Source organism: Arvicanthis niloticus, chromosome 1 (assembly GCF_011762505.2).
Source record: "Arvicanthis niloticus isolate mArvNil1 chromosome 1, mArvNil1.pat.X, whole genome shotgun sequence".
In the NCBI taxonomy this organism is placed as follows: domain Eukaryota; kingdom Metazoa; phylum Chordata; class Mammalia; order Rodentia; family Muridae; genus Arvicanthis; species Arvicanthis niloticus.
In genome coordinates this window covers 138,165,832-138,185,078 of record NC_047658.1, presented here as the reverse complement: position 1 = coordinate 138,185,078, position 19,247 = coordinate 138,165,832, and the positions used below count along the sequence as shown (strand labels likewise).

General features: G+C 37.4%; 1 protein-coding gene across 2 annotated transcripts in view; it reads left to right on the top strand.

Moving 5' to 3' along the window:
* Window positions 1-19,247, top strand: part of Prkg1 (protein kinase cGMP-dependent 1) — a 1,132,342-nt gene that overhangs the window by 914,793 nt on the left and 198,302 nt on the right. For both annotated transcript variants that reach the window (XM_034518638.2, XM_034518571.2), the window contains exon 6: window positions 12,999-13,076. In XM_034518638.2, the coding sequence (XP_034374529.1) occupies window positions 12,999-13,076 (78 nt within the window). The remainder of the gene's footprint in view (window positions 1-12,998; window positions 13,077-19,247) is intronic.

Below are 19,247 nucleotides of genomic sequence, written 5' to 3'. Positions count from 1 at the left end.
TGGGGCGGCCAAAATAATTTTGGGGTCCGCACTAGCCCCACATTGGGGCGGCCAAAAAACGTCACAGCCCAGGCAAAATGTTGAGGCCTGGGCCGACCCACGTTTGGGCGGCCACTGTATCCAGGCTCAAGCTGCCGCTCAGGTCTGCGGGTCGGGGTTCAGCAAGAGCGAGGGTGAGGGCAGACTCGAAGAATGGAGACCAGACAGGGTGTGATTCAATCCCTTTTATTCTTCAGTCTCTCTTCCTCTAAGTGTCTCCTTCTCTGTCTCCTCTGTCTGCTGTGTCTGATTCTGTCTGAAGCCAAAGTGTCTATGTCTGATGTCTGATGTGTCTGATTCTGTCTTCTGCGTCACCCTAATGTCTGATTCTGATCTGTTCTGTCTCTGCCTTTTATATGTCTTACTTCTAAGCCACGCCTCTAAGTTACACCTTTAATCATGCCCTTAGGTCTTGTCTCTAACTCTGATCTCTATACTTCTAAGTCATACTCTTAAGTCACACACCTTTAATCTCACACACCTTTAATCTCACGCACCTTTAATCTCAAGGTATCTAAACCAAGATTATCGGAGTGTGCTCAGCTGTTGTAGGCTATTGTAATCCAAGTCTCATGTCAGGGTATATGGCTCAAGATGGCTGCAAAGCTGATAGCCGCTTTCTGCTAAAAGTCGGCCCCCAACATTTTTGAACTATCTCAAGGTCTTTAAATGTTAAATTTTTAGTTTTTGGATATGTATATATATATATATATATATATATATATATATATATATATCCCCAAATAATGTATATATCCCCAAATACTTTGATCACATTCCCTTTCCCCATTCCTCCCAGTTCCTCCTCTCTTCTCATTCTTTATACACTCAACTTTGTGTCTCTCCCCTCCCTTTTTTTACTATGACAGGAAAAGAGCTAAGAGTAATAGTAAAAATGTAGTATTAATTTTTTTTCCTAGTTCCAAAGTTCACATCCCTTTTTTGACTCAAAATTCTAATGTTTAAATGGTTTAATCATAATATTTTTATACATATGTTTTATTGTTCTTTGTTCATATTTACTCCCCAGTTACCTTCATTGTCCCTGCTCCACAGTTTCCTTCTTCTCTGCAAACAGTCCTTCTTCTGAGCTCATGAATATACTTTGTTCTTATTGTTGATACTCATGTTATTTCTTATAAACACTGCTTTACTTAAAGCTGACATGTGACTAGACACAGATTTATATGGCTTGCTGGATTCCAGTATGAATTTGATTCAGCATAATTTCATTATTGATTAATAAAAAAATTTCAAATATTTTTACTAATACTTTTGCATTGTGATGAAAATACTATTAAATGATGCCTACTGCTGTTCTTTAAGTATCCTGAGTGCTCAGATTATGTCTTCTTTTACAGAAGAGGAAAGTTGGAATGACGTCAACAACAAATAGCTAGATAAAAAAAAAATGAGTGTAAGAATCATTTACTGAACTCCTCCTGCTCTCTAATACTATCTTTGCTACCTTCAGGGCACAGCAAAGACAAAAACCTGGTTTTCCCATAGGGAACTTAGAATCTAGAAAGGAATAAAATGGGAAGAAAGCACAAACCAAGAGGTATTTAACAGAACCATCACTAGGCACAGGGTTTTATAAAACACACACAATTAAGGGATGGCCACAGAGACGAAGGGGTGTGTACAAACTTAGAGGTATCAAACCTCAGTCCCAACATGATAGCATTCTACAAAAAAATGGTATTGCTGACTTTCAGTGTATAGTTTGTAAGGGACACAAAATTTGATAAGCCCATTGGCCAATTTTTTAAGAAACATGTATACCATTTTAAGAGTTGTATTTCCCTTGGACACAATGGAAAACAATTGGAGAACGTTTGTTTGATCTTACATATGGTACTAGTAGATTTTTCTCCATCAATATAAGGTAGATTAAAATGGGAAAGACTGGAAGGAAAAAAAGGGACAAAAAGGATATCCTGTGTTAATGACAATGAAACAAAAGAAGAGGCAAACCAAGCCGATGCTCAAGAATGTAAACTGTCAGCATTTGGGACCTGGTTAAAAGAGAGTGAAGGGAGGAGCCATTGCTGACTCAGTTGTGTGGCCCAAGGGTTGGAAGAACTTAAGATTGTCATGCCTGAACATATGAGTTCAGTTCCATGAGTAGGGTGTCGAAAACAGAAGAGATGGGCAGAGAGGGTACATATAAGTCATACATAGGAGAAGTAGCCATTAAATCAATTTTAATAACACAAAGAACGGAGCAATCTGGGAGGGTCAGAATTTATAGTTAATCTTCCTTTGGATTCCCCCATTAGGTTTCATTTATAAAATATATTCTTTGTTTTATATATAATTCATATAGTCTTAGAATCTAGCTTGTATTTCACAGGATGGAGTTCATGATTTAGGGATGGTTGTGTTTAGTGTCATTAGTCACAAATATACAGAGATAATAAACAATTGGAGTAATACTGTTCTCATATCATGAAACTCTATAAATAAAAGGAAATATTGTATTCAGTGGAAAAAAGAAGGAACAAACATAGAAACCAATCTTTGCTAGAGTTTTGACTTGGTGGTACATCACTGGCTTCTCTGGGTTTAATTCCCAGTCTCACAGAAAAACAATTTGGAAGTTTGCAATGGGAATTTGTGAATAAGACACTCAGGTAAAGCAGACTAGAGTTAAACTTTCTTATCAGTAAAGCTTTTTTCTTTGTTTATGTGCAGTTCTTGTGTGTGTATTCTATTACTTCACCAAATACATTTTGAGAACAGAGCCCTTTAAACCTGCAAGCCTTTACCCTCCAGGGTTGTGTGGGTCTGCGTACTATAAGAGAAGGTAGGTGGTAAATGACCTTTCTGCTTGCCTTATTCCTTGGTCTTCCTTCTCTGGAGTTAGACCATTTTTGGAAAATATGAGTTTATTGCCAGCTTCTTTTCAGTAAGCATACATCCCCTTAGGCATAACTTCTGGGAGGGAATGAAAAGTTTTCTCTCATTGTGCTGTGTGATTTGTACCTGAAGTTTACTTTGGGCTCTTTGTAAATGTGTGCCTGGGTTAAATAGACCCCAGATGTACTCTTCTGAAGCACTTAGTTTACTTTTGCCCTAAGATGTGTTTGCTTCAGCAAATTGTAAGCGTCTTCCTAGAATTGGTTTTGATATATTGAACCCTACAGACTACTACCTTCAACTTTATCTAACTGACAAAGCTTCCATGATTCTGGAATATCGGTGCAACCCAGCTGCTAGTCCTTGGTAAGGACTTGTTAGAAATTAGCAGTGGTGTTAAAATATTGCTTAAATAAGTGTAAAAAAAAAATATCCAGACCTACTGTTGCAGCTGGGACTTCTACAGTGAGATTATCAGGCTACAAAAATAATATTGTACTGTAGACTGCTGTTTACAAGGGCAGGGATTTAAAATCAGGAATCATGTGGATTTTAAGTACCATTAAGAGCAGAAACTATGCTCTGTGATCCAGTTGCTCTTTCTTGTTTGCTCCTGTGCTGCTGATGTACTGGAAGGGAGTATGTATCCTTGAGTCATGTTCTCCTGGTCCAGTGAGCGGAACCTGAAAACCAGTACCACATTGTTCCAAAATAGACAAGAGTCATTCCATTTTCTGCCACCCACACTTTCTCTTCTCACTCAGGATTTATGTGTCTGCTAATGAATCTCATACAGACTGATTTAGTGTCACTTGGCTTCTTGTTTGGCCTCAGAAATCTCCTGTATAGCAATCTCAGGGAACACAGAGGGATTCTTGAGAGAAATCAATAGCTCCTGTGTGAAGCACAGGGTCTTTGTCAGAAGATAAGACAGAAGACCTGTGAAATATGCTTGAGCCGAGTCAGTAGACAGAAGGGTGAATTATCAGCGTCTTGCCATCCCTGTTCTGTGGAAGAAATAGCTATTTATGAGTCCCTCACTTGCCTGACCATTGGCTTTAACCTTGAGGGAGTAGATGGGAGTAGAGACTGAAATTGCTTGAGGAACCTCAGTATACACTGATACCAAGCTCTACATATCTATTTAAGACAGTGAGACTCTTAAACTATCCCTAGTGACATTAACAAAATGCAAAAGGTGGAAACAATATTGTTTTCCTTTGGTTTTCTATTCCATCAATGGTTAAAATCAGGCATGTGAGTGTCTGGAGAATACAGAGACAAGTTCTTTTTAGGGATCTGAGGTGGTTTGAATGAGAATGGCCCCCAAAGGCATCATTCCTTGCGTAATGGTTAGCACTCTGGACTCTGAGAATGGCCCCCACAGGTTATTCTATTTGAATGCTTAGTCAGCGGGCAGTAGAACTATTTGAGAAGGATTAGGAGGTGTGACTTTGTTACAGGAAGCATGTCCCTGGGAGTGGGCTTTGAGGTTTCAAAAGCCCGTGCCCGTCCCCCACTCTCTCTCTCTCTGCCTATGGATCAGGATGTAGCTCTCAGCTAATTCTCTGGCATCATGCCTGTCTACCACTATGCTCTCTGCTATGATGATAATGGACTAATCCTCTGAAACTGTAAGCAAGCCCCCAGTTAAATGCTTTTTTCTAAGAGTTACCTTGGTCATGGTCTGTTCACAGCAGTAGAACAATGACTAAGACAATATCTGTCCTGTGAAATATGATACAGAATTAATCCTGCTTTCTGAACGACATTTGTCACTGTTCGCTGAGCCTGCTTTGTTTGTGAGGAATGTGAGCTTTATTTCACCACATGTGTGAGAAGTTGCTATGCCTGGCTCCACATCTGTATGAACTGTTCCCAGTTGTTACTTACTGCCAGTTGTTTCCATTTCCTACCCCATAAGTAGCTCAGTTTGCTAATGGACAGATCATCTAAGGTTACCTTAGTGCTTAAGTCTTAGGTCCTGTCACCTGCTGCCTAACTTAAGAAGTGGTAATCCTGAGAATGTCATCATTCTTTGTGGTCACTGTGTTAGTTTATGCTCCTAAGCATCTGTTCTTCCTCTCTTCCTCTCCCACAGCTACCTTTGCATCTCTTTGCTGACTCTTATCCACACAACAAGGCTTATATTAATCATTCAACTTTTCTGGACATCATTTGTTAAACTCCCCTGTCAAGGAGGTTTTATGCTGTATAATACATCTAGCAAAACACTTCTTATGACATTTTTAAGTTGACTGATTTCACTAATGTACCTCCCTGTGTTATAACTCATAAAAGCATGCCTTTATATGTGAGCCTGTTCACTTGATTGCTTATTGAGATGTACTGATTCAGGATAATGGCATATTGAGATACTGCTAGTAAAGTAATATTGAAGGTCAGAGCAAGTCAGAGCTAATGGCTTTGGCAGAGAAGAAAGAAACAAAGTGACTAAAGAAGGGTCAGTGATAAGAGGGACCAGATACGGCTGACTGGTCGGTATGCCTCAGTCAGTCGATGGTGCATGACCATACTATGGCTCAGAATAACACCAATAAAAAATAGATGTGAACAATAATGAATTCTAGTCAGTTAAAAAGATTAAATATCGATGTTATTTAAAAATAATATGAGCACAACAGTATAAATGCATTTCAGTGAAATTAGCTAAGATAAAAGAAGGAATTATGTAATTGCTTATCAGGGAAACATACATCATTTTAGAATGATACAGGGTATATTTTGTATTATATATTATGGTCTTGCAGTCCTTATTTAAGTTTTTCATATGTTTGTAGCATTTTTTTTATCATTGCTATATAATGTGATATTGCTGTCAGACTTATTACTTAGTCTCAAAAAAGGATCCTCGGTCAAAACCAAAGTAAGATAAAAAAAATAACTCCTGACTTTTTAAAAAGATTATGCCAGTGAATTTCTCCTCCAAATATATAGGCTTGAACGTAATTAAATTAATCCCTGCTTTAGGGTGCACATAAATCCTTACTATGTCACACTGATGTGAGATACCCCCATACTGTATTCGAAGCTCTTAGAGAATCAACAAGACAGGTGTCTGCTCAGCGTTGGCCTTCTCCACAACCAGTGTTACATAGATATTGCAAAGAGCAACATCTTTTAGTTCTAATACTTCATCTGAGAAATGAAGACAGTATTTTTATTTATTGTCCCACTTGAGGTAATGAGATAAATTTATGTTTTGTATCTATATATAATATGTTTATATGTTTTTAATATACCATACAGATTTGTTTATACCTTATTAGTGAACAAATACAGAATGCATGTTCTTGTCTAGAATATTCCTGACTTACCACCAGCCATGGTCACTTGTATAATGCCCTCACTTTCGAAGAGAAGGTAGGAGGATTTTCAAGCATTTAAGGTCAGCTGAGTGTACACCATAGGTTTCAGGCTTAACCTAGGCTACTGAATGAAATCCAGGCTCAAATACCAGCAACTTCGGAAAGAATGTTTGGGTTTTAAAAAGTATGATAAACTAAGTACGTTGATGCAAATTTAAGTTAATTCTGTTTTAAAAAAAAATATTGTTGAACCCTTTTATATAAAAGACTACGTGGATCTTATTGCTGGAGCTGAAAGATAAAACAATGTGGATTTTAATCTCATTTAGGTATAAATATACTAACAATGATTAATAATGAAAGATGGAAGGCTAAGAGCTGCGACTGTGAGGCAAAAGTGTGCTGTGGTACTCATGATTCAGAGGATGAGGACCAGTCTTAGGAAAGAAGCAGGCGTTGTAAGTAGATATGACATTGAAGAACATCTCATGGGTAGGGAATAGCAGGTATGGATCACATCAGGGAACACATGTCAGTCAGCTCTTGAATGACTCAAGTACAAAGGGGGAGAATTCAAAGCAGTGATTGGTCCCAGAGGCTCTAAAATGTCCCAACGAAGAGTTTGAATGTGCTGTCTCAAGTTTGAGATATCAAGGATTTTGAGCAGAGTACAATGGGATTAGAGACCTGTTTACAGCTGGCCCCTCAGATAAAATAAATGTTTATGCAGTTTTCTTGTATTTCTATTGACATGTTCCCAGATTGCATACCCCTCTCTCTCTCTCTCTCTCTCTCTCTCTCTCTCTCTCTCTCTCTGAGTATGTGTGTGTGTGTGTGTGTGTGTGTGTGTGCGCGCGCGTGTGCGTTTGAGACACAGGCAGATGGATGGACAGAGAGGGAAGGAGGTGGGAATGGAGGGAGAGAGAGAGACAGAGAAAGAAATGGAGAGAAATAGAGACAAAGATGAGAGTTTTAGGCTATAAAGATTTGTTTTCTATAAAATCAGTAAGAATCTAATTGTCAATATCTATTTCTAAAGCAAGAATAGATTCAAATTCTGTCTGTTAAGTCTACATGTTTCACGATCTTGGGAAATTATTTAAGCCATGTAAGCTTCTCTTTTGTTCTACAAGAAATGAATATTTAAACTCAGAGTGTCATTTTTCTGATGGAGATATCCTTGACACATTGTCTAGTGTGTGGTAAACATTACATTAATAATAGCTACTGTCTTTTGTGATGTGAGTTGTCATTGGAGTATACAGTGAAGTTTTATTGACATCATGTTTAGTTCTATTGTGTTCATGAGAATTAGTGACATCCCAGGTGATCATTTCTTAGAAAATAAATCTACTTTTTTCTCCTTTGCTAGAAATAGAAATATAAACCCACAGGAATTTGAATACCACTTAAATGTCCATAAGTTAGCCACCAGGGATTCCATAATAACCACATTATGAAAACCTGTACTTGCAGCAATGGATGAATAGTGATGAAAAATGACAAAGACCTGTTTTTTCTTTGTAGCCATGGATATATTCAGAGACACCATAGCCTGTGGGTGCAGGAGGTTGAACAAAGCCATAATGGAAGGCAGGTCCTCGCCCGTAAGAATGGTTGCCAAGGTATCTTTGCCTTGTTGAATTTTAACATACTAAGTATGTTAAACTTTGTATGTTAAGTTTTAACTTGGTAGGAGAAGAAGCAGTTTTATACATATGTCCAGCATATGTTCAGTTGTTCAACCTTTAATGTAATAGATATATTAGTTCCCTCAAGACAAATTTATGAACTGAAATGTCAGCCCATTGCCTGTTGTGTTGGTCTCATCAGGCCATGTAAATGTTGCAAGCATATAAGAGGAATAGGTAGCAAAAGGGCATTCCTTCAATTGTGTGTACAGTTGTTAACACAATGAAATATCTCTATTCCAACTAAAGAATAATCTTCTCAGAAACCTGACCATTAACTTAAGCTCATTCTTAAACTATGAAGCATCCTGTGAATCTCAGTATTTTCTAGAAACTTGTGTCAGTCTGAGCCCTTCCTGATTAAGTGTCCTTAAAATGATAGAAGCTTAATATTATATATTGATTCCTATAAGTACAGTAATTTTATATCCTGGAGGATCCTTTGTCTCTTTTGTTTGACCTTTTGTTTTGTTTTAGACTAGGCCTTGCTGTGTAGCACTGGTTGGCCTGGATCTCTCTATGTAGCCCAGAGTCTCCTCAAACTTGTTCTCTTCTTCCTACCTCAGCTTCCAGAATGCTGGGATTACAGGTTCTACACCTTGCTTCTAATTTTATATTTTCTTTTCTTGAGATAAAGACTCAGTATGCCCCTCAATCCACCATGTAATTAAGGCTGGCCTAGAAGTGGTAATACACTTGCTTTGACCTCCTGAATTATGGGGTTAATAGTGTACTCCACAAGTCTTAACTCATGACACCTATTCCCCAGAGAGTCCAGTGGTTCTGTGCCATATTGTTGGTCAAAACAGAAGGTAGGATTACACCTGATTCTGTAACCTCAACTGGAGCACAATTTCTCACAGTACATTCTAGAGAGAATCAAACCACCTGCACCACAGGAGCCATATTCTCAAAGTGTCTAAAGGGCTCACTCCCCACCTCTGAGACTTAAGTTCTCTTTGCTTTTCTGACTTTACTGTTCTCAGTGGCTCAAGATACCCTTTAAGCTAAGTGGTACTTTGTCAAATAAAGATGTAAATGCTTGTTTTCCAAATAAGTAAAATATTGAGTAAAGTATACCCAGTTTGATGGGGATAGAGTTCCTGAGAAGATGATTAATCTTTTCTTCCTCTTCTCATTTATTTTGGTAGAAAATTCAAACAGTATTTATTTTTCAGATGGCGAGCCTCAGACAATACTTTGTTTGCTTCCCCAAGACACAATTCACATGCTGTCAAGACAGACTTATTCCAAGTCCTGCTGGTACTAATTGCCTTTATAGATCAAGTTGTTAAACTTGAGTTATAGTTTAATTATGCAGAAGGAGAATGCATGCTTGTCTACTCTATAAATGATTTCATTCTGTCGTGGAATGAATGGGCTGTAAGGACCTGCTCCTCTTAGAGATTTTCAGCATTTTGTGGGTCTTTCTTGATGTCTCTCTGAATCATTATGCTATTTGAAAATGTTCACGTCAAAAATATGTGAAATGAAAAACAAGAGATTGAAAATCCATTTGGTGAATGGAATCACCAAAGAAGAGCTCAGTTAAACATCAAAGCAAATCCAAGCATCTGTGGAATTTTAGCTCAGACTTTCTCCTCCTCTGTCTGGTATTCAGGGTAAGGATTCAGTCAGCCTAAGAGGCTACTGCTGGGCCAACTGTTGTCTTTGAGTCATAAATTCTGAATGTGTTAGAAAGTCTTAGTGGAAAATGGTGTGACCTCCACTCCGAAGAACTCAAGAATGCTTGGTGTTGGGAAACAGTGAGCTTTTAGATGTTTTCGTTCCCTATAAAAAGTATGAAGTATCAGTATATATGATTGCATTATGTCAGAATTCAGAAAAGATATGGTAGAGGCTTGAAGAGATTAAACAAGAGAGCAGGGGACAAGGGCAGAGGGAAGTAAGCCCAGGCAATGGTTTTTACATAAAAGCTGATTATATTTCCTTCTAAAAAAGCTTGATCCTTCAATCCCTCTATGTACCCTTTCAAAGTGAAATCATTAAAGAAAATAGAAGAAAATTCACTGTAATCATTTTTACTACCAATACAATTTTAAGATGATATGATAAAAAAGTCAAGCTACCTCATTTTTAAAATTTCTTTTGTAAAGAAAGAAAAATAGTTTTAAAAAATCAAATAGCACCTGCTGTTCATATCAAAGTTTAGCACCTGATAAATATTCACACACACACACACACACACACACACACACACACACACACACACACACACCTTTTACAGTTTATGAGTGTCCTTACTATGTGAACTATACTCAGCATTTTCTATTCCATTAATAAAAGATGCTCTTTGCAGCCCCCTGAACAGACTTCACAATTATTTTAGAGAGCTGAATTGAGTAGGGAAGGTGATACCTATTCCCAGATGGAGTTACAGATTTTGTGGGTCCATTAGTTTCTTCAGGAATGCAGAGCTGCAAGGAATCATTTTTGGTTTGGGGGACAACTCCACTAATTCCTTTAATAAGATACATCTGTGCCCATTTTTCAAGACCCCTTCCCATAATTCCTTTGTATCAGCTTCAAGCCTGAGAGGCATTATCTAGTATTTTCACCTCTTCTCCAGCACATTAGTTCAGTAGTTAATCTGCTAGCCATAAATTGGCTTCAAAGTTTAATCTCCATACTCCCAAGAGTTCTGATCATGCAGACATATAAGCTCAAAATGGTGATGAATTATGAAGTACTATAAGAGCATATATATAAACTTAACTTAGCTGGGCTACATGTGTGGTGGTAGTGATGATGATGAAGATGAAGATGATGTAAGATCACATAACAGGTCAGGGAAGAATATCAGAATGAAAGATATAGCACTGGGAATCTGTAAATCTGATGATGAAACATTTGAGCAACTGACATGGGGAGCCAGCAGGTTGGGGGCCAAAGTATTTCAAAGAAAGTATTCAAACCTGCAGCATTGAGCAGACCATTGACAATAGTACAGGCCATGATAAGGAAGTCGGTTTTCATTCTATTAAATATGGAAATGTTTTTTTTTTTTAAAAACTGATTGCTGTTTTCTGCCTTTAGTTCTGTATGTTTCTGAGATACGATTTGAAATTTGCAAAAGGAAGAACTACAAAAATGGTCTTTATAACACACCATTTTTTTTTGGCATTTGATTCACACGATTGGAGAGAGTCTCAAATTGTCAGTATGCCTACTCATTTCCCCTCAAGCTCACCTGAGCATCTCGGGATAACGTAATCATGAGGGTCCTCATGCTGTGACACTGAGGTGTTATCTTTTCAAACCTAGCATACTTTAGTCTCTACGCCATAGGCTCCTCTAGATACCTGTGTTTTATGAGCTTATGTTCAGTGTAAGACTGTATAGGTGAACTCAAATATTGGGTAAGGCAATTGTGGGGGCCACTTTAACAGAAGTCCAGGTGAAATACTAAGATACTCAAATGATTCATACAACTTAAAAACCTGACTATGTTTCCTGTCTCATCACCACAATAGAGGCAGGACTATGCTTTACCTGTGTAGAGAAGCAACAGAGAACACCAAGACATGAGACTTGAAAAGACGATATTATCTAATTGAGAAAATTGGTTCACACACATTCATTCTTAATTTTATTTAGAAACTTTTTAAATTATTTTATTTTTAACTGTGTGTCTGTTTGCGAGTGTGTACCTGTGACTGCAGATGTCTACAGAGATCAGAGGCGTAGGTGACCCTGAAGCTGGTTAAAAGCTTGGTTATGAGCTGCCTGATCTGACTGCTGGAGATCAAATCTGCAAGAGCAATATGTGCTTTTAACCACTAAGCCATCTCCCCCATAGCAGAAACCATTACTTGTATGCATATATATGGATATATACATATGTGCATATATTTATGTGTGTGAAGATAGGAAAATAGTCTTTAAAGGCACACACCAGATTGTTTGTGGAATCTATTAATGGAGATAGGGAGAAGGAATAAGGAAGGACTTTGTTACTTAAAAAACTTGTCACTAGAAAAAGAATTATGTACTATTGAAAATTAGTAAGTGCTACCAGCTTAGGTACTATGTTAATATTTTGGGTGCTTAGAGATAAGAAGGTATCTTTCAGTGGCAGGTATTAATGGAAGGCAACTTTAGGATAGAATGTTTTAAGACAAATAAAATTGATGTATAGGGAGAAATTACAGCCAACAGCTTAATAGATATTGTGTGTATACCATGAAGCAGAGTGTATGGTAATATCCTCCTTTTCAAGCTATGGCTCCTTTGTTAAGCGGCAGAGGAACATAAGACCAGATGGCATAGACTCATTTTGACTCCTGACCAAACAATAAATTTTCTCCCACCTCTCCTTACAGAATTGGTTTTGTTCATTACAGGATTGTAATCTTCACTCCGGGAACAGACCTAGCACTGAGGCCCTCCTCAGGATGTTAACCCACTGATTATAATAATTCTCTTCCAGCTTTACTTCCTTCCCTATCTGGTAGTTTATTCTAGGCATATCCTAGACCAGAATTCTGGCCAGTGATTATAGCATTCTCCTTAATGAGGCCAAATGCAAATTGCTCAAGTAAGAATATTAAGGGATGAAGTCTTACCCTAAAAAGTATTTAGAGCCATCTAACCCCCACTAAAGGCTACTCAGGATGTAAGTAAAGATCCCTGTATGTCACAGTAATTTCTTTTTTAAAAAGTTTGCTATTATGAAACTACTAATAGTAAACAAAAATGACAAAATAATATCTGAATATGAACTTAATTAGCGGTCCTATTTTATTTCACGCTTAGTTGACAGGAGAAATAATTTTTAGCAAACACTTGAAATGATGAACTTAAAGATATAAATATAATCAATGAGGAAAATAAAAACTCACCACAGGTTTTTAAATGAAAATTATAGATGCAATAGCTTTGTCATTACAGCGTTGATAGTCTGTGATTCATTCTTAAACCATGATACATTCTGAACATGGTTCAAATTCTGTCAGCATGACTGTATCCCTAGGGCCTAGTGTCTGAAAACAGTTCTGGTTGGCACGTGATTCCTTTCTGAATGTTTTTGTGTTATGTTCCTGTTCCTATTTTTCAGACCCACTATGAAAATGGAGAATATATCATCAGGCAGGGTGCGAGAGGAGACACCTTCTTCATCATCAGCAAAGGGAAGGTAAGCTTGAGCCACACATTGCAGGAATGTATGCACCGAGTCTTATGCTGTGTGAGTTGCCCCTTCTTCATCTGTAAATGGGTCTCCTAAAGTAGGATGTAAGAAAAAAAGACAATTAATCTTGTGTCTAGCTATTAATAACTATGACACTAGATGCTACTGAGAAGTCTGAATAAACAGAAAGACATCCATCAGCAAAATTATACAATACATTCTATATAGTCTTTAAGAACAGCAAACTTCCTAAAATGAAACACCTGGCCTTTAGAATCTATGGCCTTAGTTTGAATCTTCAGTAAACTTTACTTGTTTTACTTTTCTTAGGCCAATAAGTGAATTTTCTAAGAGTAATGCTGATATAAATATATGTACGTTGTGGCTTCATGAACAGTGTTAACTGAATGCTAAGAAACTATTAAAAATGATAAAGTATAGGAGGAGGGATAACACAGTTATGAGCATGGTTATGAGTGATTATGTATTCTTACATTGTTTTAGGTTTTAATATATGTGAGTCTATTATAATACTTACTTTTGAACTATGAAATTAAACAAATTTAGTTAGACCAATTCTCTAACCTCATTAGTCAAATACTTGAACCTAACATTTCTTTTTAAGTTATCCTTAAAGAGTATCTCTGTGTATCAGGGTTGATGAGAGACAGTGAAGGACAGGCAAATAGAGAAGACTTACACGCCTGTTTCATTATTGTAAGTGAACTCATTTCTTAATATTTGCACAAAATGCCTAACTCTGGGACTGTAGAACTCACACCAGAATGCTTGCAGAGACGGTGTAAACAGGAAGTGAGGAAGAGTCTAAATCTTAGTGACTTAGAGTTTAGGTGATTCTTGTGTGCTAATTTGGAATCAATATTACACATATGTCAATGTTTATACCAATGTCATGCCATCCCAAAATATACACATTTTTAATCACATCTATTCAATAGGTTAAGATCTGGAAGCCCAATATAGAAATATATATCATAGACTGGTTTCATAAAAGGTGTCATAAGAAGCCAGTGACAAAAGCTGAATAGGAAAAGGTACTTATAACCAGGCCGAAGACCTGAGTTCAGTGCTCAGGACCCACATGGTAAAAATAGAGAATCAACTTCTGCAAATTGTCCTCAGACCTCCACTTGGACACATTAGAACTAGGGCATATGCATGTCTACCTACATGTGCGCACACACACACACACACACACACACACACACACACACTAAATAAAAATTTAATATTTTTAATGTTCAAACACAGTTATTCTTAAAATCATTTTTGCATTTTCCAGAATTAGGGGATAAGAAAATGGTAACACATTATGGTTTACATAACAGACAGTGAAACTTTGTTACTTACTGTCTTCTTTGTTAACTAACAATAATTAAAGAATCGGGGAGATAAAATCCTCATGGTTATAAGCCAGTCAAGGTTCACAGGAGGATGTTCTATCCTGGAGCCTGGCTTTGCTTTATCTTTCCAAATCACTAATTCTTTGCTGCTAAAATGTGGCTAAGCTTAGCCAATAGGAAGGGGACCCTGCAATCATTTATGAGTGTCCCATTTACTGCAAATTGCTGTATTGCCTGAAGGAAGTGGAGGTTTCTAACCCATTTTAGTGGAAAACAGGTGTTTTAGTGGTACTGTTTTATGAGCTTTGTACTATGTATAAATAGAATCACTCGGAGATATACCCCTGGAGGCAATTACTCTGGCAGTACTTCAGTGCAATCCTACAAGCTGAGAAATCGTCATAATATATTCAATTCCTTTGACCCAGGCAAGTTTTTTTTTCTAAACCACCAACAGGATTTTTCTTAGTTGCTCAACTCATAACACATTATTTGTTATGATGCACAACTCTGACAATTGTTACATTCATTATACTATGATAATGTTACAATAAAATTATACTAGTCTCCCAGGGATTGAGCTCAAATAATCAGGTTCCTCTGCTCACTGAGCTCTCACACTTGTCCTGGCAAAGATACTTTCTTTGTTACCGCTTGTCTCAGTTACATATATATTGCTATGGTAAAATACTATTACCAAGGTAACCAGTAAAAGAAAACATTTTAATTTGGGGCTTATAGTTTCAGAGGGTTGGATTCCATGATCACAGAGCAAACACATGGCAGTAGGAACAGCTTAGAGCTCAGATTCATCTCTCAGTTTGGAGGCAGAGAAACCAGAGACACTGGGGATGGCCCAAGTCTTTTGAAACCCCTAGGCTAGATGCCAAAAACACATTTCCTTCAACAATGGTGCACTGTCTAATCTTTACCAAACTGTTCCACCAATTAGGGATCAGGTATCCAAACATATGAGCCTACATGGAGCATTCATACACAAAGTACCACAGTGCTGAATAGAAATTGTCTTCTTGAAGAAAACAATATTTGATAGGAGACACACAACAGTGACTGTAGAGCAAGAAATGGACTTCACCTTGTTTAGTTCTGTTTATCTAAATGTAAACTATATTTTGTTCTTCCACTGAATGCATGCACACAAAAGAGAAACGATGTATATTTCTGAAAACTTGTTTTTTTATATCTCAATAGAAATGTACAGTTATTTTTTCTCTAAAATTTGGGACTCAGTGATTACAGCAGCAATGTAACTCAGAAAGTAAATTTATTCTGTTTTTTAGATGGCATCCTCCTGTTCTCTGGGAACATGGCATTTTTTATTGGATGTTTTATTTATTTATATTTCAGATGCCATGCCCTTGCCCTTTCCCCATTTCCCCGCCCTAGAAAACCCCTATCCCATCCCACCTCCTCCTTTTTGCTTTTATACCATTTTAATTACATGCAAATATTAAGGTCAGTTCAAGGCTGAAGAACTAGCAATACAATAGATGCAAGTAGTCAAGGAACAAGCAAGACAATAAACATAAATAGGCAAAGAACAAGCAAGACAATAAAAAAAGTTCCATGAACACTTCCATGATCACTGTTTCTAAGAACTTATCAGGATGGCCAAAATATCTGAGCCTGCTTCCCTGTCCTAGGCCAAAGTTATTTTCATGTCTGAAGCCTACTTCTTTGTTCTAGCCTAAGATTTAGATTCCTGCCTGAAATTACTTCTTTGTTCTAGCCTAATGTCAGATTCTTGCCTGAAGCCCACTTCCTTGTCCTTGGTCAATGTCAGATTCCTGCCAAGCAGCCCATTTCCATGTCCTTGGCTGATGTCAGATTCTTGCTAAGCAGCCCCAAAAGCTCTCTGCCTCTCCCCTTTTTTATTTCATAAACAAGGCTGAGCCTGTCTGGGGTTGTTCAGACAAGAATGACTTCCTTACCTGTCAAGGAATATGCATTATCTAAAGCAATGCAGTTCTGTTTTAGGTTGGTAAGGCTCTATGCAGAATCTTACCAATCCTTGGCTTGCCAGCCTATTAATTTAATAACTCTGTATGGGGGGTCCATTTTCAGGTTCAAGCCATGCACTTTGGCTGCCAACATGTTGATGTTGTTAAAGACAAGCTTTAAAACAATGGGCAGGAATAAAAGTATTCTCAAGACAAAAAAGGCTAGCATGATCAAGCTATATATGCCATTCTTGAATCTTGACCAAAATTGAAATACTGACCTCAGACCATGGGTAATTTTATCAGCAGTATCTTCTACATCAATGCTCAGCAGAGCAGCATTTTTTAAATTCATAAGCTCACTATGCAAAGTTAAAATATCCAGAGGGGTGTTAGAATTATGCCAAATACACTTCAAATGTCTTTAAACTTTTTCCTAATTATAATGACTACCGCTGTAAATTTTAGAACCAACACGAATCCAATGGTATTTGGCATGACACTCAAGATGGCTCCTTAGTCTTAAACTCTGAACCTCCTTCTCATAATTTGAATAGGATAAAGAGCATCAATCCATTGTTCCAAATGCCTATCTAAATCCTCTTGTGTATTCAACACATTAGTAACATTTTTTGCTGAATAATTAACAAAAGTACCTGTCTTAACTTTCTGTGTCAAAACAATTGCAGCAGTGGTGCTAGCAATTAATGTAATTAAACATATTATACCAGCAATAATCAAGCCCACTACCCTCTTGCTTCTGCTCAAAGCCTCACTCACTTCTTCTAGTACTTGCAAGCTTTTTTTGGAAGACCAAGGTTCTGTGATTCTCAGGGCAATAACCAAAAGCTGGTTGATAGACCTCCATAACTGACATACTGGATTTCAGCACACTAACACAATTAGAAAGTGTACAATCAATGCAACTAACATTAAATACTATAGAAGAAACAAAAGTATTTTTAACTTGACAATTAAAGGAGCCTTAACACATTTACTAACACTTGTTTGAAATCCAGATCCTGTCCCAACTTTATCTCTTGCTAACATAGCATCATAGAGAACTGCAGCTAACTTCCAGATATGTCTCTGAAAATGTCCAGAACCAGCCTTCCAAATGAAGACTATTATTTCCAATATTGGATTGATTTCTAGACCAGTAGATGATTGAGTCTAAATAACTGGTCACATTTAAGAACAATACAAGAATCATTATAACTTCTCTTTTGGATTCTCTGTTTCATGAGGTCTAAAAACTTGAGGCAAGGCAGCTTGTCCCATCAGGGGTATAGGTAAGCTAACGTGGGTCTGGAACATATATCCACTACAGCTTCCTAGTCACCATTTTCAGGACATTTAACAAGCTCACAAGTCAGCATCATTCTTTTTTCAAGCATGTCTCACCCATCTCTCTGACAGCCACCATGCTCCTTCAGCATCCTACAGAAAAAACAGAAACATGCCCTCTTCCCCATATTAACTACCCACAATACTGGGTGTGTTAGAGCTTGTAGGAGTCCAGCTTCCTCTGGGTTTTGGGGGATTGGGTGCAGAGCTGGCACCCTATGAATGCTCTAGGCACAGGTGCAGACCGGATGGAACATGGCATTTTTAACAGAGAGAGAAGGTATCAAAGGATTCTTCAAATATCCCCAACAGTGTTAAACCAACACCTTACCTCTCTGTAATGAAACATTATGAAATGGAAACAGGGTTATTAAACTTCAAATTAAAGCCCTGAGATATGGGGCTCCATTGTCAAGAGAGCATACTGCTTTTGGAGAGGACCTGAGTTTGGTTCCCAGTACCCACATCAGATAGCTCTTTGTAATTTCAGCTTTAAGGGATCCTATGGCTCTAGCTTGCACAGTCACATACTCACACACACATAACTGCCTCCGCCAACTCCCACACATACACACCCAGTTCCCTGACACCTATCATTACAAGTGAATAAAAATACAAATCTTAGCAATGAGCCCAAGACAGAACTTCATGCTTAGTAGAGTTTCTAAGTGGGAAAGAAATGTTGATTTACCAAATTCTAGTGAAGCATAAACACGTAGAATTTTAAGACATTATTGGCTAAGATTGCAAAATTAAAATATTCTGAAAACTAATTTGGCTACTTCTTAAAAAGTTAATAAATGTTTACCATATGGTCCATCAGCTTCATATTTTATTCATTCTAGAGAAACAAAAATGTAGTTCTCTCAAAAACATGTCCACCAGTGTTTGCAGCAGGTCCATCCAATAGAAAAATAGTCAAAAAGAGTAACTGGATATCATCTTAACCAAATATAATCTGAAACAAATTGTTCTTTCTCCATTAGCATCAGGAAAATGTTCTCTAAACCCTAGTCTCCAAGGCAGCAATCAACCTTAAAATGCTAAGCCATGACAACAGCTCTGCCTTTATGAACTTTCATTCACGGACAGTGAAGGGTAGATATTTGTGCCCAGAATCAACACCTAAAGAACTAAGCGTGTTTAGTTTATAAGCTTGTTCTTGTGTAAGCATTGACCCTTCTGAAAACAAGTATAGAAATATTTGTAGAGACTTTGTTAATAATAATACAGTAACAACATATAAGAATATAACTGGAGCTATATCTTCATCTAGAGAATTGCTAAGCTGTATACAACTTATGTAATAGGATATTATGCAAATAGAGGAAATGAAGTTGAGCTACTTATATTAACGTGAATGAATCAGAACTTTTGAGAGTATGAAACCAGTAACTTCTACTTTAAGTAAACTCCCCATTGAAGATTCTTCATCTATAAAAGCCTCATCAACATGCAAATCAGTCTTTCTATAATATAGCTTAGTGATAACTGCCAGAGTTAAA